Source organism: Botryllus schlosseri, chromosome 9 (assembly GCF_051294905.1).
Source record: "Botryllus schlosseri isolate E-star chromosome 9, Bs_hap1, whole genome shotgun sequence".
Lineage (NCBI taxonomy): Eukaryota > Metazoa > Chordata > Ascidiacea > Stolidobranchia > Styelidae > Botryllus > Botryllus schlosseri.
The window spans coordinates 25,991,216-26,014,176 of record NC_137244.1 but is presented as its reverse complement, the minus strand read 5'-3'; the positions used below and the strand labels follow the sequence as shown (position 1 = coordinate 26,014,176).

The window sequence follows — 22,961 nt, the reverse complement described above, 5'->3', positions numbered from 1 at the left end:
GCAAAACTTGATTTTCTATCAATTTGAAAAATGGATCTCAAAATTTGAAAAAAAGCCATAAGCCACTTTTACCAAATCATAAAAGTCAGAAAGTGAAAACAGCATATTTTGATATATTTACTGGAAATCTTGTTGTGACTAAAAAAAAAGGTCATCACTTTCATGACCCGCTCGAACTTTAGTATTACCTATTCCACGTCAGTTGTGCCGATTTTCAGCTGACCCCGTCCGTTACCTTATCTGTAAAAGCTGTAAAGGAGGAAGAATCGCCAAAAAGGAGGACAAGGAGGACGTATGGTAACCCTATCAGATATGGTGCGACAAGGAACATAATGCCAGTGCAACACCACATAAAGATGATTCGGTATTTTTCCGACCATGCCCATTTGGCTATTTCACTGAACTTTGTGACAATGCTGTTGGTTGATCACGACTTTACCGATATGCCATTTCCACTAATGTGCGTAGCTCTGTACTACATGCTTCGCGCGCTGTCATACGACCGAGGTCTACAGCTTTCCACAATGGAAAAACCATCGAAACTACGATTTTTTGATAATTTTACTGTTAGTGGCAAGGATCGCGTAATTTCAGTGCTCGACAAAAAAATCATCCCCCATTGCTCGACTAGAATCATTAGAATTAATACTCCGATTCAGATTCGAGTGCTAGAATCATTGTGCCCAACCCTAGTCGTGATTCGCGCTAAAAAAGTCAATGAAAATATTTACTAGCTTGAACTGGATTAAAAATTATAAATATAGCCTTACCGTCTTTGTCTACAGCCTGTCTTTTCTTCCTACTGGGGTGGTTGCAGTTCTTTGTAAAATCTTCCTTAGCGGGGTATGACGCTCCAACAACTTGAAATCCTCCTTCCTAAAGCAACAAAAACATTACTATTGATAAGCGGACGCTTCTTCGATAGCAGCCAGACATTGAACAATGCTCACCATGATCACCAATAAATATTTCTCATAAACATGTCAAAATAAATTATATTTTCGAGTTGGGATTTGGGACGTTATAGTTGGGGGTTAGAGATGTGGGATATCAGGGTTGGGGTTGATGGGTATTAGGGTTGAGGGCGGGTAGAAGTTGAAGTAAATTCAAAATTTTCTACTACATTGCAAGCGGAAGTAGCGATTTCCAAGACCTATCGAAACTAAATGTTCAAGCGAGTAGTTTCAAAGAGTAGATTTTGTCTATAATAATACTTGATCTGAAGTGACCACTTTCAAAAGTACAACATGTATCTTTGCGACCAACACCGACCATCGAATGGCTAGAAGACTGGTCTTCACAAAACCACGGCTCTTGATTGGCTAATCCGCTATGCTTCAATGATCACGATAGAGAGAGAGATTTCGTCAACTGATGACGCCAAAAATATTTAACAAACAAAAAACAGTGGTTTATCAGTATTGACTGGTTCCGGCGATATGATCATGACGATCTTCGTGTCAACCAGATCCAGAGTAAATGGTTATTCAAATAAAATAATGTCATAAACTAACAACTAACCAGGGTGAACTAATACAGAATATATCCTACGAAATGCAATAGTATAGGACTCGCTGAGCAGCAATAGCAAAAGAACAGCAGCATCTTTCTGATTAGGTGTTCAAGGAGTCTGCTAAAGGCGGTTATTCTGAAAGCGCATAGTATGTTTGTTGGCAGATAATGATTTAAGATTAATTCAGGGCATGTTGAGTTACGAAATAGATGATAAACAAACAACAGCTGCTTCACAAAAGCTTCTAAAGCATGACTTTATTGTGAAGGAAACTGATGTAGATGACTAATCAGTATCAGTTTATTACGAATTTCATCATTTCAAAACACCAAAAGACTGCTCAATACAATGACAAGATAGTACAGTGTCGAAACGACGGAGTAGTCTTTGAAATCAGACACCCACCTGGGCCTAGGCGATGTAAATAAGACGCATGTGCAGTGTGCACTAAATGAAGAATAAAAGAAAATAATACAAAAGGACAAGCGACAAAATGTGGTGGCATGTGACAGAAGGCGAGACCGCTATGTCATGTCGTGTTGCAGTATACTTGAGGGCTGACTAGCACTAATGCCGCTACATATAGATGTATTTTAGAGCATTTATATAGTCATTGACCATCTTGATACAGGGACTGTTTCGCTTTTTTTTATGATACTTTCGCTCACAAAAGCAATACAAACTTATCCCAAAACTAATTTATAGTTTTGAAAACACATACCTGCAGTATAAAATGAAGACAGTTTTGCCCCAAAAAAAACTGTTCAGTAGTCATAAAGATAATCATTCGAGAAGTGCTGCAGGCGAAATGTTATTTGCGTACCCCAAAAAAGTCTGAGCAGGCCTACTTTGCTACTGACCATCTCTGCTGATAGCCATGTAATTATTTATCCTAAACTGCGATATTCATAAATGTTCAAGAGTTACAAAATATCAAGGCAATCACTCTGTGCCAGGCAATTTTTTTTATACATCAAGTTTTGTGTAAGTTGTCTCGAATCCTAAACCCACAGTAAAGGTAAGATGTCAGTATTCACCTCAAATACATGTTGAGCATTCCTTCCACCCTCCCTGACACATCCTTGATCGTATTCGTTCAACCCTTCGAAGACCTTGTGACGGGTCAACCTGCTGTCGCCATAGAGAAAGTAGGCGGCCCGGTCAACGGCTGAAACTCCTATCATCGCATTTGGAGAACCTGGTAAAATGTCAGTTAATAACAAAATTCCAGATCTAAGGTTTACATTTGAAAACATATGATGTGTAATGCATAAAACAATGTGTAAAACATTGCAGATATGTCATTTTACACTCATATGATTTTTTCCATCATGAAACTGTTTCTTTGAGCGTAAAGTTTCGGGAGAGCTAATTTGCAGAAACAAAAATTTCGAAATATGCAGCTAATGTTAAAAATGGAAAACTGATAAAAATGTAGGACAGAATACTAGGATACAGTTTTTTTTAATAATAATTACTGCCTTGATCAAAACTACACATACAGAAAACTCACAATGTTGGCTTAGGTCCAAATTTCCTTGATTATATCCTATACTTATATATATGTATATATATATTCTATAACTTATACATCGGTCAAACGTGATTAAGATGAAGGCCTTTCATACATTCTGGAATCGTGTGCAAATTGAGAGCATATAACAAAATTCTTTGAAACAAATCATAACTAATTTGTCTCAAAAACAGAGAATATAAAAGATCAGTAATAATTATTATACTGCAAGTTCAATATGTATCGAAGGAAATACAAGGATCATCTGTTCGATGCATTTTTATGACACCTCAACTCATCTAATCAAGGCTTGCACTTGTGCACCTATGCGATTTGCTACAAAAATGCAACACAATTCACACAATACCTTCATATTTGACTTCAACTTGAGCTCCAGGGAGAACTTCCTTGGGAACAGTGACTTTAATTTCCTGAAATACTAATCACATGTAAAATTCTGTCAAACGATAGACTCTTACCGTTATTTACCTTCGCACAAGCGTCCAATACATCAACCCACAATGAATTGGATACCATCTCTCCGTTGAGCACGTAATACACAAATATTCTGAATGAAGGCACCATCTTGCTTGTGATGGATATCTTCATAGTGTGTTGAATTGTATTTGCCTTCGGTTTATCCGAACCTACTGCAACGATTGAGCCTCTGGCTGAAATCTGGGGAAAAGGAATTATAAACAACGCAATGAATATTAATTAACGATATTTACCTGACCAAGATATAATCTTATCACATATCCGTCACAATATTGTGACAGTTTTTACACGAAAGACCCAAAACTACTTGATATACCCGTCATAAATTTACATTGATCAATAACTAGCAATAAAAATATATTTAAATGCATAGCTCACCATGTAACGAAACTCTGCGGGCGTCGTTTTGTACCTCAACTCAATTTGGAAGGCATTGTCGCCAACTTCCGCAATTTTCTTGGTAGCAGACAGCTGTAACAAATAGGGGGAAAATAAGAAACAATGCAATGACAATAACATGGGATGAAGCACTACATACGTTTCATTTCAAGTATGTATTTAATGTATATTATTCTGTTTCTAATCAACGCATGTAATTTCCTGACACAAACATAATAAAACCTTTAACCTGTAATACACTTCCACTCTTTGATTGATACGGTAGCAACAGAAATGTGAGAGAGGCTTCATTTTCAGGTACAATAGCGAGGCTCCTTGTTCGAATCTGATTGAAAAGCTGGGTTCAGTGTGTGTTTATAGAAAGAACACGATAATGATCCCACATTATAAGTACGCGGTACTGGATTGCCATCCATATTTTCATTGTAATTTATTTGCCCGTTATCATCTGTTTCCAAGTTGATAGCTGAAATATTGGAAAGAATTATTTAATTCAAAACAAGCGCAGTAAAATTGACAAGATATAACATATATACCTATGATTATGTGCATATAAGATACATGGCAGAAAATAACTTTACACAGTCCCAGAAATGAGAAACAGCAGCAACTTAAAATGTGATCATGTTAAATTTATTTTTGTCGTGTGAGAGAGTAAACCTGATGAATGGATATTGTCATGGTTGATTCGGTTCAGTTTAATATTAAAAATTTCATCAGATCTATACACCACAAAATTGCAACACACTGAAAAGATAGGAAGACGCCGAAATGACTTGGAGTAGTCTTTGAAATCAGACATCCACCTGGGTGATGTAAATAAGAGGCATGCACAGTACACATTGAATGAAAAGTAATAGAAGATAACTTTAAAGAATTCATTCAGTATTAATCCTTTTTATAAATGTCTCTTTTCCTCCAAGTGATTAGTCGTATCACTAGATAGATAAAAAGGTTGGGCGGTAGTATGCCAACAATACATAAAAATACTTCCCTCGGGCAGTGGGAATTAAAGATAACCTTGCACTATGTGGCCAATAATCAGAGTTTACTAAATACATGCTGTCACAGAAAAATCCTTATCAATACATGTCATGGTCATTTTTCCCCGAAAGCCTGAATTATATATTTGAGCTAACGTGATTCTGCAGTTTGTTTGACTACCGGCCGAGAATTGAACAACGTTTCATTAGAAAATAGTAACTGAAGAACTTTTCATTGTACGCTGGAAGATCTGATGCAAGGAAGACAGCTATGACTTTTCACTGAATGACATAACTAACAAAAATAAATTCACGTATTTGAGATTCAGGAATTAGAGATACATTTGCCACCATCTTATTTCACTGGCGATCATACAGTTACAAACTCTGATTCGTGACTAATCGCAAATTTGCTATTTGACTATTTGAAAAGATGACAAATTATTATCGCATTTCAACCACAGGTCACAAGGGAAAGTGATGACCACTTTTTAGTCATCAGGTAGCTTTTCAGGCAACAACTAGACCTCATATGTGATATGATATAAGTGATGATCTATTTTTAGTCGACATCTTCCCTAATTTTGCGCATAGGGGTCCACACATTCACTCAAATTACGAAAACAAGTTCCACTGTTCTGTAGACTGTTCTATAGTATATTGGTTGTGAATCCAGAATGGAAACTCAAAAATTCAAGGAAATGTTGAAACATTGTATAGCAACAACAAACTTCTACTAGATACTGACGATTACCCCTGACGAGCGCCATCAAAAATATTCGGGTATATTCCAATTTGAAGTTATGCACCTCAAAGAGTGTCGCAAACAAAGTTAAGACGGAACGATTTTAATGTGAACACTTCGATTATAGTGAATATAGAAATGCTTTATAGTCCATTACCTTCACAAATTACGCAGGCGTTGTCCACACAGCATTGGCCATTCGGACAGGCTTTATTGCCGCATGAAAAGGGTCCTGTAAATAACATGGTGACACTTGTCTTTGCAGTAAATGATAGGCTATTGATGATTCATAATACTGGTTTAGTCTCAATCAACTGCAAAGTTGTAAGTGAAATTGGCCCAGAAACCGTAGGCTATTTTATGTTTGAATAAACATGTTAGGTGTGCGAAATTGACAAAATTATCAAAGTAAGATTGACCTATGACTCAGAAGTTTATAACTTGGTTACAATCATGCTATACCACCCCCATTTTCATTTATCTTGGACATTCTGAAGACAATGACCTTGCAATGTGATTTCATTGCAATGAAATACATAATACTTAATATTCATCATGTTCAAATGCTCACCCGTCAACGTTACCGGTATTTTCTTCAATGGACGCTGAGTTACTGAATCAACCACATCCGCCTGGAAAATGATAAAGAACACTCGAGCAGGGTTGTAATGACTCGAGTCATTTTTTTCGAACTATTAAAATGACTCGACTCGAGTCAATTTGTGTATTGACTCGAGCCATTGAGCATGACTCGAACCAAGTCATATGACAGACATTTAATTGCAACTTCGAAGAAGAGTAAAAGTCACCACATGATTGATATTTCGTCTATCATACCTAATGGTTGGAAAATAGGGCCAGAAACTGTTAGGGCTGAGAAAAATTACGATAATATGAATGCGAGCCATTCTACATCGCTCAAGCAGAGTTGAAAAAATATTGAACTCAAAACTGAACAGTGAACGCAATGACTTTGACTCCAATCACAATACTATGACTCCAACTCGACCCTCTGCTTACTGACTTGGACTCGGACTTGACTCGGTGGTGAATTGAAAATGACTCGACTTGGCGCGAGTCAAAACTATAAAGTGAGATTGACTTGTGACTCGCAACCTTGTAACCTGGTTACAACCCTGCACTCGAGTTACATACAATAATATTAGCCAAAATAGTGGCATATGCAATTTCAGGGATAAAATATCGGAAATTTATCCAAAAATCTTTTGCACAACGCAGTACGCTATTTCAGATAAAAAAAATAGTAGGAATTCATAATTTTCAAAAAATACTCCTTCAAAGAAACTCACCTTTATTTCAAATGACGTTCCCGGCGTGTAGTATTTTGACATTCTATCAATTTTGATGATGTAAGGAGAATCGACAAATCCAAGGGATCTCGATTTTGCAGATTCGATGGTGCCATCGTCGAATCCTGTATATAATGAATATGCGATTAAAATTCATGGTAATGCATCGCCGGTAACAATCTTTGATGAGGTAGTTTTCAATTTAATTGGGGTATGAAACTTGAACGTGTTACCAGTGCCTACAATTAGGCTATACCTTACTAGTAGGGCTGGGCATAATCGAGTACCTGAGTGATTCGATTCCGAATTACGTATTACGGTTCAAGTCGAGTCGAGTATTCGACTATCACTCATTATGGCGTTACAACAGAAGGTACAATGTCGAAGTTCAAGTATGTACCTTTTATACCCCCACAAATAACCCTCCTGCTATCCATCACATTAAAGATACTTTGGTATTTTTTCGACCAAACCGATTTCATTGCACTTCTTGACAATGTTCTCATCGTGACTTCGGAAATGTGTGATTTCCAGTAACGTTCGTAGCTGTGTACTATGCGCGCCTCGTATGCTGCGACACTGCCAATCAAGGTATCTTGGCTTCCTCAGTGGAAAATAGTCTCAAAACTATAATTCTTGTTAGTAAATTAACTTTCAGTGGCGAGAGGAGCGTAGAATTTCGGTACTCGAAAATATCGTCTTTTACTACTCGGCTCGAATCATTAAAATTAATACTCGATTCAGATTCGAGTACCCGAATTATTGTGCCCAGCCCCTACTTACCAGTAACTGATACTTCGATGACAACAGTTGCTCCTTCTTCCTTAAGTAGATCGAAGCCACCATCGTCAACGCCTATAAGTGCGTTCAGCACCGTGGTCGTCTTGATGCGGAATTTCGCTTGTCCTTTTTGAATCCTCGCCTAGTATTAAATATAAACAACATTGTTTTTAATCACTTTTTGTTGTATTTCTTTCTAATTAGCATTTTAAGTCAATTTCCAAGTTTCTGTGAATTCGGCAATCCTAATTTTAATGTAATTTGGAAAAGGTGAAGATTTTCTAACCGTCTATATATACCTGCTTTCCCTGGTCAGGGAATTGGTAGAACGAAACAGGCTTCTGGCTGCCCGGCCTCAAAAGTTTAGCGGTGACGTAATAATTTCCGTAGATCTTCTTCCCGTAACTGTATTCCGCCGTGATAACACCCGTGATGTGCTCCCCGATCATGTCCGGCTTGACCAGAATGAAGGGATGATCCGGCTCCACCCGGACGTTGAATGTCGGAAGAACTGATAATTGTTGAGACGTTAGTTTACCTATGCCATAAAATCTTTTCAGCTACAATATCAACCTCTAAATCAGAGGTCTCAAACACGCGGCCCGCGGGAGAACATTTTGCGCGGCCCGTGACGGCATTTTGGAATTTCAAGTGTTCGGCAATATCTTCAAGTGCCACATATCTTTTTTAGATCTAAGAACTTGAAGTTCACCCTAAAACTACTACAAAAATCACTGAAATCTCAATAAACTACTCTATCGCATCACTTTTAAAAGCTACCATGCGGTGGAAGATCAGCTATTACGTCACATTTTTAGTTCATGATGATAAAACATGACCCGTTCATGATTCGTGACTGAAAATTGTGATTTGATTTGGTGCGACCTTTCGTAAAATTACTCAATTTCGGATTTACTGGGTGATTAAATAAAAATGACTCGAGTTGAGTCGGGTCAAACGTTAAAATCAGAGAAGAACTTGCGACTCGGAACGGTGACTAGGTAATCCTACGGACGCAACAATCTATGAAACTGTATTCGGGAATATCAAATTCAAAAGGTCATAGCTTGCGTTGCGTAGGGTATAGCTATCCAATTAGGTCAGTATGGCAAATTGGCAACCATCGGCATTATGTGACCCCAGTGTAGTTGGTTACATGCCGGGTGTTGTTTGTTCTCTTTATCCATGTTATTATCGGTGGCGAGTAAGGTAGTAGTACGCTCCACAGCTGTAACACCAATGAATTCATCGGCGATTGGACATTTCCATTCCAGGTGTTCTTAACCAGGGTCTGTGGACCCCTTCGGGGTAGGAAGCACCACATCAGGGGATACGGGCTGCATTGTCGAATTAGACCTATATTAGGGGACATCATCACGCGGCCCGCGGGAGAACGCTTCGTAAAGCATTTTGAAATTCTAAAATTGATTTCAGTTCAAAAATAATGTTGTTGTTCAAAATAACCTATTCTCCGGTGCCCAACATCACTATTCCTCATTAGCTGATACGGTTTCGCGATGGCAACAGCATTCCATGGAGGGATAATTAGCTGATAGGAATGGGCATATTGCTAGACGTTCACCCATACACTCCCAAGACCGAGAAGCTCAGAAAAAAACTTGAAGTTTCGACAGAAGATCAAGCTTTGCGAGGATACATAGTTTTCCAGCAAGTACCGTGTCTAGCTAACCAAAATATCGATGCTTTAGTCGCTGAAGAGTGTTGTCAGGTATCATGCGCAGCTCATAGTTAAAAATAGAATGAAAGTGTTGATTATTATTTTTTTGTTTCATAAATATTTCTTCATTAAAATAATATTTCTTTTCTGGCAACTATGCCCGTCGCCCACGATAAAGACCATGGAGCTGGACTGACGTAATGTTAGAAAACGTGGTTGTAAAACTGCATGACCTATTTTATCTCGATATTGAATTCATGTGGCCCGTGGCCTCTACGAATTTTGAAAAGTGGCCAGTGACCCGTTTTGAATTGGCGACCCCTGGCCTATATACTGTGGAATATTTTTTTGGCCAATTTATTCAACTGGAAAATGGTCTTCGCGCTACGCGCGATTTTATGTGAATCGGAATTCTGATTTTAATACAGGTACCATCAGAAATTGTATTGAAAATAAACATAGGCTACGAGAAATCTTATTGGAAGCACGAGGGGTACGATCGCTAAAGTTAAGAACCAATGCTAATACTACAGGGTTGCGCGAGTGAACCGAATAAATTGGAATTTGAAAGACGTTCTGACAGATTCAAAGATATTGGATATGTTGTAGAGTTCGTTCTATCTAACTTTTATAGTTTTGACTCGAGTCAACTCAAGTCATTTTCAATTCACCACCGAGTCAAGTCCGATTCCAAGTCATCGAACAGAGGATCGAGTCCGAGTCATGGTATTATGACTCGATTCCGAGTCTAAGTCATTGTATTGACTGCTCAGTTTCCAGTTAAAGTCTTATTAAACCCACTTTTCATAACTGTTTGGGGATATCGAATAGATTCGTCACTGTCCATCCCATGAAATTGTCAAGTTGTGTAATAAAACGTTACATAGCGAATTTAGCCAAATTTGATGTGCAACGTTTTTGTAGCCAACCTAACGGTTTTAGCTGATAGCCGGAAAACTTTGTAAACAACCCCAGCCGACAACTTTGAAGAAACAAAACTTTTGTTTAAGACAGTTGCAAGGTCCGCAATCGCACAGCATCAATTTCAGTTACATTTGGCATTGGTCGTAGGTGTTATCAGATCGGAAGACTTACCATACGGCCTGACGTCGAACTCGCGCGTAGACCACTTGACCACTTTCTGTAAAATATTCGGGGTTGCGTTGCTTCGCGTTACAAATTGCTAACATTCGCGTTTACCTGATCGATATATCTTGCTTCTACTGACCAAATTCCGTACACGGGATATTCGGGCAACGCGAATGTGTCTTCGATGAATTTCTGGTTGTTGGACATCGTGTATTCTTTCTCGCTTATGCCGACGTTTTCTAACGGAATCTGGAAATTCACATAAAGGTATAATTAATATGGTGAAACAATGTTGTTCTCAATTAGATCTAAACTCACAAGTACAAATACGATAGCCTAGATAACTTTAACTGTCTAATTGTATTAATTAAAGCGAAATGCTGGTAATCTAATTCTGATTTAATTTGTGAAAAGATTCTGTGATCGAATTGTAATTCTAATTTAATTTCAGGTGTTTCTGAAAATGCTACAGGACAACTGTATAGTGCGAAACGAGCCAAGCTTGACGTACAGAGATTTGCCGTTGTCAGAATATGAGATCAAACTCTGATGATTTAATATGAGCTGGACTTGATTCAATGTTCGTTTCGACACCTTCCTATATTTTCATTGTATCGCAATTTCCGTGGTGTATTTAACCGATAGAAATTTCTGATGAACCGAAAGTATATATGCTGAAGTTTTCGCGAATTCAGTAGTTTTAATCCTATTCGAATTTTGAAAAAATGTGTAGCTGTAATTTTAATTATAATCTAATTTGGAAAATAACTGTGTAGCTATAATTCTAATTATAATCAAATATGGAAAATAATCGTGTAGCTATAATTCTAATTTTAATCTAATTTAGCAAAGCCGAAAATTTTCTAGTTGTCCAACCCTGTTTCTCGTATAGGCCTACATGTAGTTGCGCAATGCGCAATCTGCCCAATTCCCGCGTGACATTAGTCATCAATTTTATCACAAATCGCGTGATGGCTGAGTTCTTTGCCTCTGTCAATTGAATGCGATTAGACTTGTTGACGGTTGAAGTATCTGCAGATGTCACATTTCAAACGGCGTAAGCAATTTGCGGTCTGTCGCTCTTATCTGCTAATTCCATGTTATTGTACAAAGATTAGCCTCGGGTGCGATATTGTTGTGACTGCAGGCATAGAAACTTTAGATATTCATTTGAAATTCCAAGGTGGAAAACGGTCGGTCTTTTGTTTATTCCTATATTTACGTAGCTTTATGGCGTGGTTACCGTAAATGCAACGAATGCTAACTCGTAACCAAGTGTTGGGCAATTCCGAGCCGTGGAGCCGAAAATCAAGCTTTGAGCATCGTCGAGCGTTCAGGTAGTAATTACGATGTGAAAACAGTAATAATGACATGTAAAGTTCAAATGTGTATCTTATATCCAGCACATTACAATTTCCCACATAAGTAACTTCACTATGTGATTTCAATCATGCATTAGGCCTAGTTAGGCTATTCTAAATAGATGTCATTCAGGTTATGTCATATGCGTCGCACGAATGGATTATTGTTCGGAAAAGCCGAGTTGGACTAGCAAGCCACAAGCTAAGGTCGTGGAAGTCGCATATTTGGATGACCGATGTTGTTTTGCGACGCGGTTATTGTAAAATAACGCTACGAGTAGCATACATAAGTTACCTATGTAAGGTTTGTAGCCTATAGGCCTATAGTATTGTAGCCTAGCATGGCCAATTGGCCATCATGAGCCTACGTATAGCAAAATGCACCTTACCCTTATTACGACTTTCACTTTTCTCTCTCTTTCTGGAGTGTATCCATTGGTAAGCGCAGCAATTCTGAATTTCATAATTTCCTGGGGCCTTGGACAGAGAAAATATTGATTACATTCCCGCTCATTGATGGAGAGAACATATACGCAGCATTTCGGTTACCTGTAAATTGGCCGGTCGGTCTGCACGTACAAATAGCCACTGTTTTCGACCACTCTCATCTTTAGCGTTGTTCGATAAATCTCCTTATTGTTTTGGTTCACGATGACGGTGAGCGCCACGTACTGTCTTTTATTTGTTTCTGGTGCACCGTCTGGTTTATCATACTGTCAGATATATTTGATACAGGTTATGAATTGAACTCTTATTTTCGCTTATCTTTAGAACCCGGCCACCAAATGTTTTGCAATACACTCATGATTTATGATGATACGTTCGTCTTGGCCATCATTGGTCTCAGGCAATTAGGCCCAACCATGCAGTAGTCGAATTGTGACTGTTGCGGATAGCCTACCCTACGTCATGTCCCCTTGTCCACTGGCTTACGTAAGGGGAGATTGAGGGTCGAAATCGAAACCTCATCCTTCTGAAATGCCAATTCTATCTCCAATCTTGATAAGCTTATTTTGCTATTAAGCAATTGGTATCACGCTATTGCATTTCGACCCAACAATACAATGGCACCTTCCAAAGTGAAGCCTCGCATTTCTAAACTGGCATCTGAATGATAACAGCAGAATACACGCTGATTTTCATTAAACACATGTTTCTGTTTTGTGTGAAAATCTTATTTTATTGACTTCGTTCTTTTAACACTCTTCTGATGCACATTCCTTTTGTCAACCGGTAATCGATAACTATAGTAATGTATTAGATGTGTATTGTGATAGATTTCATCGAAAATTTGTGGTTCCGCGGGGACGGCCAACCCGTGGCCCGCGAGGTAATTCTCGAAATTAGTTATAACATCAGGTAAATTGCAAGACCAACCAAAATTTGATTAGCCTGACCGCGAAATTTGATGATACTGTGGAAATTGCGCTGTGAGCATGTTTGGTGCCTGAATTCACAATTTAAACTGTAATATAGAGCACTGTTATTAGAAGGAAATCATGTTCTAGCGCCGTATGGCTTCATCGTTGGCTGCGTTAGCTATCCCCAAATTGGCGGACATTTTTCATCAGAAAGGCTTCCAATGGATTCGCAAAAGCGGTTAATTCTTCACAACGCCCAAACATTATCATTTAAATATAAAACGTGGTATCAGGATATGTAGAAACTAATGGAGGATGAATGATACTGAAAAACCACACACAAGCTGTCGTCAACAATAGCGATATCCCAATCCTAGCAAGAACCGAATCCGCGGCGCTGCGGGCAGACTATACGGTGCCTCGGCAGACAAATGCAATACACAATGGTTGATGACCTGGCGCTTTATGAATGTACGCAATGTTAGATCATTGCCATACCGTTACTAATACCGTTCGTCCCCGTGTATGGCGGGAATATCAACAACGCGGTACCACTACCCATCATCAGTAATCCAATAAATAACTTGTGTTTATGTCTGAAGACTTCAGGATGAAGTCTGAAGTTTCATTACTTGAAAATATTTGCTTTGACTACCACAGTATGTCAAATAGTCCCTAAATTGTTATTGAGCTTGCGAGATATTATATATTCGGCGAGCAATACTTGAATAGTTTGAGCTATATTGATAGTACGGGTAGTGATTACAGATAGCACGGTGTTATTTCGTCTATACAGCCAGTGTAGAATCCCAATATAATGCGTTGACGTAATTGAAGGCGATCCCAGGTAACCAACATCACATCTAAACCCCGGATTGCCAAATCGCGAGCAATTAACAAAACCACAGACGTTGATCAAATTCATTCATTACCTTTGAAAAAATTTCGCGCGACCGTGACATGAATGCACACTGCACAGTTGCACACAGTTTCACGACATAATTGTGATAAATTTTAAAGCGTAGTAAAAGTCTTGTTTTCAACGCTGCCTGATTCGGTTCGCTCCTATCGGACGACTAAATAAGGTCATCAACATTCAAGTGGCCCGCGAATTTGTTCGCATATCTGTGGCCCCTTGGCCGAAAAGATTGCCCCCCCCCCCTGAGCTAAAGTGTTCCACAGATTAGACCTAGTAAAGGTTAACAAACAATATGTTACAATAATGGTCCTGTAACTCCTAAATTTATACCTGGCGCTCACAGCGAAATTGATTTTTGGCTTTCAATATTCTTTTTAGAAGTGACGCATTCGAGGATGAGAATCTTGTTTATATACATTCAATACACTAGCAGATGTTGACAATATTCATTCATTCCGGGATGATCTTACACAGGCAGGAAATGGCATCTTATCCCGGCGACGATTAAACGGTAGAAATCTAATATACTTGATAAGTATATGACTAAATATTACCTCGACTCGATCTAGTATGGCGGTTATGAAACAGTATCAAGGCTATGCGTGCAATTTAGGTCGTAAGAATATCATTCGATCGTGTAGTGATACTCACTCTAATCTTCATCTTAATTGGCTTGTTCGGGTCCACATTGTCGTATTGGAAATTTCTTATTCCTCCTAACTGAAAAATAACAATTGTTTTGTGAGCAATAAACAGTATAGTCTAACTTTTCTATTGTAACTCGTCGTTAGAGCTGGGCACAGTGATTTGAGTAATCGAATCAGAATCGTGTATCCATTCTGAGAGAGAGAGAGAGAGAGAGAGTTTATTTTCATCCATCCGAAACACGGAACAAATCTTGTAGTATGAGAGTGAACATCTTTAGAAGGTACGAGAAATCATCAAACAAACGAGGCAAACCATTTTAAAGTATTTGTGAATGACTTTTGCTGCTTTGAAGCAACAAAGATCATCAACATTCATAATTCGACAATCTGGTACAGGTCTCGCTGAACTCTTTAGTATACCTGGATTTTGCAGGTTTCAAAGTATGCACTGATATCTTGTTAGGGAATTTTTGTTACCTGATTCTTGGCGATACCGAGAACGAAAGAGTTCGTGTAGTAATTTCGAAATAGTTTCAATGCAGTGATACGTGTCGTAGCCTTGATATGGTTCTAATGAACGGACCTACGAGTTGCTGGTTAGTTTTATGGTTTCCCACTATACCCATGAGCAATCATGAATGCTTCTTAAACTAGCGTTACCATATTTTGAGATCGTAAAAAGGGGACACATTAATAAATTCTGAAAGCGGCGTCAGCACCGGACAGAAAAACTGGTGATTTTGCAAATATTTTCGACTGATAGTACTGTGTTGACTAAAAAAAAGGTCATCACTTTGACTTGACGCTCGATTTACCCCATTTCTTGCGAAACTCTCACGTTCGCTGAGTCGGGGTCGCATATTTTCCATGGCATTTTAATCCTTTTCAGAGGAAACGACGATAAATTCGAAAAAAGAGGACATTTAGACATCCTCCGAGGACGCTTTCAATTTATTGATAAAAGAGGACAAATCCTCTTAAAAGAGGACGCATGGTAACCCTACTTAAGCACTACTTCCGATTAAGTACTTATGGAAACTTACATTCACGGAGGCAACGACTCTAACTGCCCCATTCGCAGCGTTCACGCCATGGAGACTGAGTACGACCGTCTCGTCAACCCCTTCTCTGATAATTTGCGGCGCGAAAAGGTAATGTTTGTTTCCAAGCGCGACCCTGCAATTGTAGCAGTAAAAGAATTGCAGTAAATTCTGCGATTACATTTTCTGTAATATGTCCAATACCGTGTCTCTCAGATAACCTACGGATAGATGCGAAAGACAGGACTGCACGGTTGGGCAACCACTGGTGGCAATTTCTGCTAGTTTTGTAAACAGATAGGGTTATAGCTTGCGACTCGAGCACAAAATATATTAAAGGTAGTCTTATAGGAAAGCTAGTGTTGCACTGATCCCGAAAATATCCATTATAATCAGGCCAGGGTACCGAAAATTGGTATGGTTTCGAACAATCAGAGCGCTGCAATACAAGGATCCTAACAATGACCTATTGCGGCTCTCAATCGTTCGCAACGGTGCCGATTTCAAATTCTAGGTATCTAACCGTACAGTCACGTGTCGCGCATCTAACCTTAGGTTAGTTATCTATGGTATCTCTTGAAGATTCCCTGTCATTTTTCAGAATGGTTCGTGCAATAACTGCCACCCTTTGAAACCGCGAAATATATACTTTGAACAAAATTGACTCAAATTGCCCAAACATATTCACTGAAAATCCAGTCGCTTGTCAAGATACTTTGGACGTACAATCAAATATCTCTTCAACTGTTTATTAAAATACTCAATTGATGACGCGATCTTACCCAAAAGCGGCGGCCACAAAACTTATGAGCAAAATCGCCCGTCCCATGATATACAGTGATGCGATAACTTCCTTCGCAGAGATGATCCCGCGCTAAATAGCTGAAAAAAATTCGATGGCTTGGACTTTTAAGCGACCTGTTTTTCTCGCAACAAATGCAGACTTTCCGGTGCCCGCAGCGATTTCAAGATTTTTTGCCAAGCGTGATTCGTGTCTCGTAGCGCTAATTCTTGTTTCAAAACAATCTCTCAGACGAATGATTTCATTGGAGCAGTAAAGCCAAACCCGTGGCCCGCGGGAAGGTTTTGAATGTTTGAAGTAAAGCGCGTTATCGCCTGCTTAATTCATAGCCGTCATGATTTGAATTTCGTTAAATCGGCAGTCGGCATATATAGTTTGCTTTCGTTGCTCCGTAGAAGTGTGGTGCTTTGCCAGAGGTGGTCAAGCTAGTCATAGATGGTACTCAAGTTGAGGTAGAAATAGTGATTTCCGTGTATGTCAAAATCCAACTATTGTAGGCCAAATTAGGTATGAAAAACTGAAAACCGTAAAAAGAAGTCGCCTAAAATCACAAACGCTTGAGTACGTAGTGCAAGTATAGGCAAAATTCTCTTGACTATACTCCGAAAAAGTAGAGGTACTTCTGATCGACTCTGTTCCAAACTCGACCCAAACACATAAAAAATGGTCGCGACTTGGTCGGTTACGACACTATAACATTGAATTGGTATCCTTGCTTTAAAAAAGTTGCGGATATTAACCCAAAAATTTGTGGCTCCAAACCCTTGGTACCCCCGTTCCCACATGAATGGACCAAAACTATCAAGAAAACTTGCAGTGATTATGGACGATTTAATTCTCGCCCAGGTTAACATCAATTTAAGACAGTGGTAACATACATCAGGTTTGACGGCTCTGTGCTAGAAAATATGAGCCGATGGGTGTCAGTCGTGCTGCATCAAGCAAGTATCACAGATAACAATGATTTTGATGGTAGGAACGGGCTTGCTTTTGGTATTCATGATGTTTCCACTACTATGATGGTCATTTCTTACACCGGACCAATATTTCTTACGACTCCTAATCTGTCGACTGGTAGCACGGCCCGTTTTTGTTTTAGGCTTCTGTAAGACACCAATAACGTTTATGTGATAAACGGGTCGGTGATAGAGTGATGTGTCACCCAACTTCGCTAATCTCGTAGATTCGGTTAATAGAAGAGCCTTATCTGTTTTCCTTCGCAAACAGTTTGGATATCATACATCAATATAAGCATATATATGAATATTATAGGGTTACCATACGTCCTCATTTTTGAGGTTTCTGAAAATGTCGTCCGAGTACGCATAAATGTCCTCCTTTTTGGCAATTTGTCCTCCTTTAGCGAGCTTTTAGAGCTAAGATGACGAATAGATTCGAGTGAAAATGGGCTTAAGTGACGTTAAACAATAAATTCGTGGTTCGAACGTAAGCGACGATTTTTTGTTAGTCAACCAACGGAAAATATTAAAGAAAAACCTGTATTTCGGGAGTTGAGCCTGAAATTTGACCTTTTTTTAGTCAACCAACCATATTTTGATGGTAAATTTACCATTTATTCCGGATTTTACTCCAGTATAGCATGTTTGAAAATTTTGAAAAAGTGTCCTCCTTTGTCAATTTCAAAATGTGGTAACCCTAAAATATTAGCATCTAAATAACATCCCGAACTTCCCCAGATCTTCCTAAACAATAAGCCTATACAGTACACGTACAAACGTATGCCGGAGGCAGGGGTAAGTCCAATATTTGTGACATAGAGCAAGTATGAGTAATACGTAATGCTTTTAAATGCTGAATGAAGGTGTTATCAAAACATATTTACCTGAGAAGCTTCAAATTCGTGGCGCGTTCGATTGTTCATCGATCAAGACGAAACGAAACGATGACGTTGACAAAAATGAATCATCTTGGCATCTTGGCGACTGATGACTAATGACAACTACGCGCGACATCGCAAGTGTTAAATGAGTGGAAGTTATACATTGAGATCTCGACCCTGTTTTACGACGCTGATCTTGATCTTGACTGAAACTGGTTGAACTCCAATTCCTGTTCGAGACACGTGCGACTAAAAAGGCCTAGATGTGTAGGCTTATACAAACTACTGTATTTTCGACTAGAACTGGAACTACAGTACTCCTCTTTCAAAGCTCGCAACCAGAACAGGAATTACAACTCACTTACTGAAAGAAGACAAACTAGATTCAATTCTAAAGTCATATTTTACGACATTTTCAGAAGGACAGAGTTTCCAGTTAAAAATGGGAGGGGCGTTGAGTGCTTCGATCCCATGTGAGCAGTGATGACTCTGAGCAAGCAATGGATGCAAGAACATCACATGACATAAACACCGGTATCACAAAATTAGTCCCTATTTGTTTTCATTTTAATCATGGTTGACAAATGAAAGAATTTTCTCTCTCGCTCTCAGTCGCTGATTACTTTTGTCGAAGTCCAAAATGCTCATGATACAAAATCGAAATAGCTGCTTATCATATCTAGTTGCTTAGATTTTAATAGACCTACACGTTTCTTCAATATATCTCTATAGCAGTATAGCAGCCCAATTGTACAATCGGATTCTTCGACATCGGTACTCAGCGCGTTTTTTTCGGATTAGGACCGGTTATTTGTCAGATACGCCTATTCAAGATATTGGACGCAAATCCCTGATTCGTATTCTTGTATGCGGGCTTTGCTCTGCTGTGTGGAGCACGACAAAAGTAAGCCTAAAAAACGTAGGGCGATAATTGTATAAATATAAAGGCAAGCCAATAATTGAAGCAATGACTTTCCTTCTCCCGTGAGATACACACAGGTGACGAGCTTCTTGAAGGTACAAAACTTCAATTTACAATTGAATAGTATATTGTTATTGCATACCCGAATATATTCGGCTGACACCCGTCAACGGCAATCATCTGCAACTATCACAAAATATGACGTCTTCGGCATGAAATTTCGAATGACCGGAGCGAAGAGATCGCTTAAACCAGGGCGTTGGAGCTGTCGTAAATTTTAAACTGCTCCAACTCCGGCTCCGGAGCTCTCTTCTACGATGAATTAGCTCCGGCTCCAAGCTCCAGTGATACCACTGCTCCGACTCCAGCTCCGGCAACTATTATATGGTTCGGTTGTAGCCGTCGCTAGGAACCATCATTTTGTGGGGTTATGCAAAGTCCTATGACATTGTACACATGATAAAGCATAATAACAGTGACGGGATGTTTTAATACCGGTACTACGCTCGTTTATATCAAGCCATGCACTTCAATTTAATACTGAAATGGTGCGATTTGTTCAGACGTAAATGCAGAATTCAACGCACGTCGCGACCTTATCAGCAGAAATCCACATTTCACCAAATATACCCAATGGTTTCAAATTCGATATTTGTGCGCCCGTTACCAATCCGTCTGTCGTCGATCAAGTTTAGTGGAGTATAGAAGGTTCCGCTTCAAACGAATCGAATAAACTTAAAATTAGTGCCACTGACAAACTGGTGGTACAGCTACATTAATATTTGAGAACTTAATTCAACGTCGTGCAGCGTAATGCTGTTCAAAAATAATTTTTTTCTCCCGATTCCAGCCATTCACTGATTATATTGTCAGGTTACCCTAACAAACGCTGCACACCAAATTTGGTTCAATTCTAACAAGTATAGGATACCGCAGATCCAATTAAAAATTTTAATTTATTAGGAAAAAGTAAAAAAATGAAAATTGTTCTGCCAACCCCGTGAAATTGTTGAGCTGTCTTCAAAGACGATTCAGAACAAATTTGGCTCAATTCCAACCAGTAGAAGCGCAGTTATTTCAGTTTTTCGTTTAATTTCCCCTAATAAATTAAAAATTGTAATTGGACTTGCGGAGTCCTATACTTGTTAGAATTGAACCAAATTTGGTGTGCGGCGTTTTTTAGGGTAACGTGACAATTTAATCAGTGAATGGCTGGAATCCAGAATAAAGTTATTTTTGAACAGCCCTGACGTGCACTTTACAAGTCAGCAACCAATTATACTGCAAGCTCGCAAGTGACATGGCGCGACAATTCAAGAATACGAGTGTATCAAGCAGACAAGAATGAATACACAAAATTGATGATTAGAAATTGGAAAGCGAACATCCAATCACTAATAGGATAGCCCTCTTATATTCAACACCATAGGGCAGGGTTCGGACACCGCATTGACCAGCTCGCATCGCGGCAATTGTACGCTATGCGGACTATAATAGCGATCTGGGGTGCTTCGATGCATTTCGCTATTTGCGTTCGCAAACCGATACTGGAGTAAACGATCGTGCGCTTGAACGAATTTCAATGCATTAAGGAAAGCGATAACACACTATCCAATATGACGCTACGATTAAAAACTATCAACGGAGAACGTGCGTTTTCTCGTCCATTCCAAAAAGAAGACAATGTTTCTCGGCGTGCGACATGCGCGCCTCTATATCAACATGTGCAGTGTGCACTGTGCAGCAAGGTCATGGTTATATCCTATGGCGTCGCTTATATATTCGTCTCATTACTAATTAGGTACGTTGCTCATGCACATCTCACATAAGCATCAATTACGTTTTGTGACATGCATGGTTTACATTATCTTTCGAACTACACAGTTTGCCAATGGCCATCGGTGTTGTGCTGATTACGACTTTGAGGGTATAGGCTACCTGTAATACAGTAATTACGGAGTAAGCGCGGCAAATCCAGTGTTGGGATCAAGTCACTACCTTCGAGTCACGAGTCATCTCGAGTCATTGTACATTTTGACTCGAGTCAAGTCAAGTCAATCGATTTTCGAAGGTGACTCGAGTCAAGTCAAGTCACTCGTTTTTTGGTGGTGACTCGAGTCAAGTCGAGTCAAGTCAAGTCAAGTCACGAGTCAAGTCACAATTCAAGTCAAATTGAATTTTCGAAGTATGAGTGATGATTCAAAGTCATTACATTTTGCTAGCTGTGTGAATGACAGATTGGTTGGTGGTATCGCTTGAATCAAATAAAGGGTATCAAGTTAAATATACGTGCAAAAAGGCGTTGTATCACTCACGAACTCTTAGAGCTGCTAAAATGGAGGATCTAATACGAAGCGCCGAGAAGTTGAAACAAATTGATATGGTACAATACACTACCCATCAACACATCCGTGAGATTATAAACTAGGCTTACCATACGTCCTCTTTTAAGAGGATTTGTCCTCTTTTTTGACTTTTTTGAAAGTGTCCTCGGAGGACGCCCTTTCGTCCTCTTTTTTGAGATTTTGTCCTCTTTTTTTAAAATTTAGGTCAGATTTAGAGGAAATCGCGAGTGATATGCCGCAAATTAGCGCCGAAGTGAAGCTCCGGCGGGTATTACGGAGGGAAAAGTGGTGATTTAAGCCCTGAGCGAAAAGAAGACCTTTTTTTTTCTTTTAGTCAACCGATCACGAAGTGGGAAAAATTTACCGGTTTTTGAGAATTCTTCTCCAGTTTTGCATGTCTGAAATTTCTGAAAAAGTGTCCTCTTTTTACATTTCCAAAATATGGTAAGCCTATTATAAACGCATAAACTATATTCGTTCGATTCAAATCATACTAGGGGGTTGGCTAAGCTGGGCACTTCGCGATGTAAGCACTGAGCCATCTAACAAACAGAGATACGTAGTTATTAGATTATTCTACAGCTAGTACATAAACGTAAGCTGTGATCATTTCGTTTTCGGTCAATATATTTGTGATGTAACAATCGAGGAACAGTGAAGAGTACAATCTGTGAATGACTGCTTGCTCTCACAAGTCACACCGGCGTATCGCGAACAATCCGAACATCAAAGAGATGCAGCGATTTAATTGACACCGTTTACTAGATGACTTGAAATTGACTCGTAAATTTTGCTCCGAGTCACGAGTCAATCCTCATTTCTGAAGCGCCGAGTCAAGTCAAGTCAAGTCATTTTTGCAAAGTGACTCGAGTCAAGTCAAGTCATGCGAAAAAGTTGACTCGAGTCTGACTAGAGTCAAGTCATGACTCGAGTCATCCCAACACTGAATCCAGCGTACCAGGTTTGGCGCCTATGTATAAACAGGGTTACTGGTTAGTTAGCAAAGGTGGTGCTAACGTAGCAAGAATTCCTAATTGTTCGAACGATTATCGTAAAATTATGTGAATTGAGCCATCAGTAAAAGCCCTGGCTTAAACTCAATGTACTATTTTAGATAGTACACGAACTCCTTCTGTTGGCACAGACTTGGCTGGAGTATTTTGATAAAGGTCGACTCCAAAGCACCAAAATGAAAGTGCGAACGGGCTTTCTCGAC

General features: G+C 39.2%; 1 protein-coding gene and 1 long non-coding RNA gene across 2 annotated transcripts in view; one reads left to right on the top strand and one right to left on the bottom strand.

The window, feature by feature from the left end:
* The window catches only part of LOC145445772 (A.superbus venom factor 1-like), a 41,742-nt gene extending 24,965 nt beyond the window's left edge, over positions 1–16,777 (bottom strand). The window contains exons 1-19 of the mRNA XM_080323906.1: positions 16,619–16,777; positions 15,840–15,972; positions 14,801–14,869; positions 12,419–12,582; positions 12,259–12,346; positions 10,620–10,757; positions 10,515–10,560; positions 8,041–8,252; positions 7,745–7,883; positions 6,962–7,086; positions 6,223–6,283; positions 5,809–5,883; positions 4,307–4,389; positions 4,153–4,248; positions 3,903–3,995; positions 3,516–3,704; positions 3,394–3,457; positions 2,551–2,711; positions 771–876 (exon numbers count right to left, since the gene is read on the bottom strand). Of these exons, the coding sequence (XP_080180032.1) occupies positions 771–876; positions 2,551–2,711; positions 3,394–3,457; positions 3,516–3,704; positions 3,903–3,995; positions 4,153–4,248; positions 4,307–4,389; positions 5,809–5,883; positions 6,223–6,283; positions 6,962–7,086; positions 7,745–7,883; positions 8,041–8,252; positions 10,515–10,560; positions 10,620–10,757; positions 12,259–12,346; positions 12,419–12,582; positions 14,801–14,869; positions 15,840–15,972; positions 16,619–16,665 (2,089 nt within the window). The 5' untranslated portion in view covers positions 16,666–16,777. The remainder of the gene's footprint in view (positions 1–770; positions 877–2,550; positions 2,712–3,393; positions 3,458–3,515; positions 3,705–3,902; positions 3,996–4,152; positions 4,249–4,306; positions 4,390–5,808; positions 5,884–6,222; positions 6,284–6,961; positions 7,087–7,744; positions 7,884–8,040; positions 8,253–10,514; positions 10,561–10,619; positions 10,758–12,258; positions 12,347–12,418; positions 12,583–14,800; positions 14,870–15,839; positions 15,973–16,618) is intronic.
* The window catches only part of LOC145445807 (uncharacterized), a 116,698-nt gene that overhangs the window by 70,626 nt on the left and 23,111 nt on the right, over positions 1–22,961 (top strand). The gene's annotated exons all lie outside the window — the stretch shown is intronic.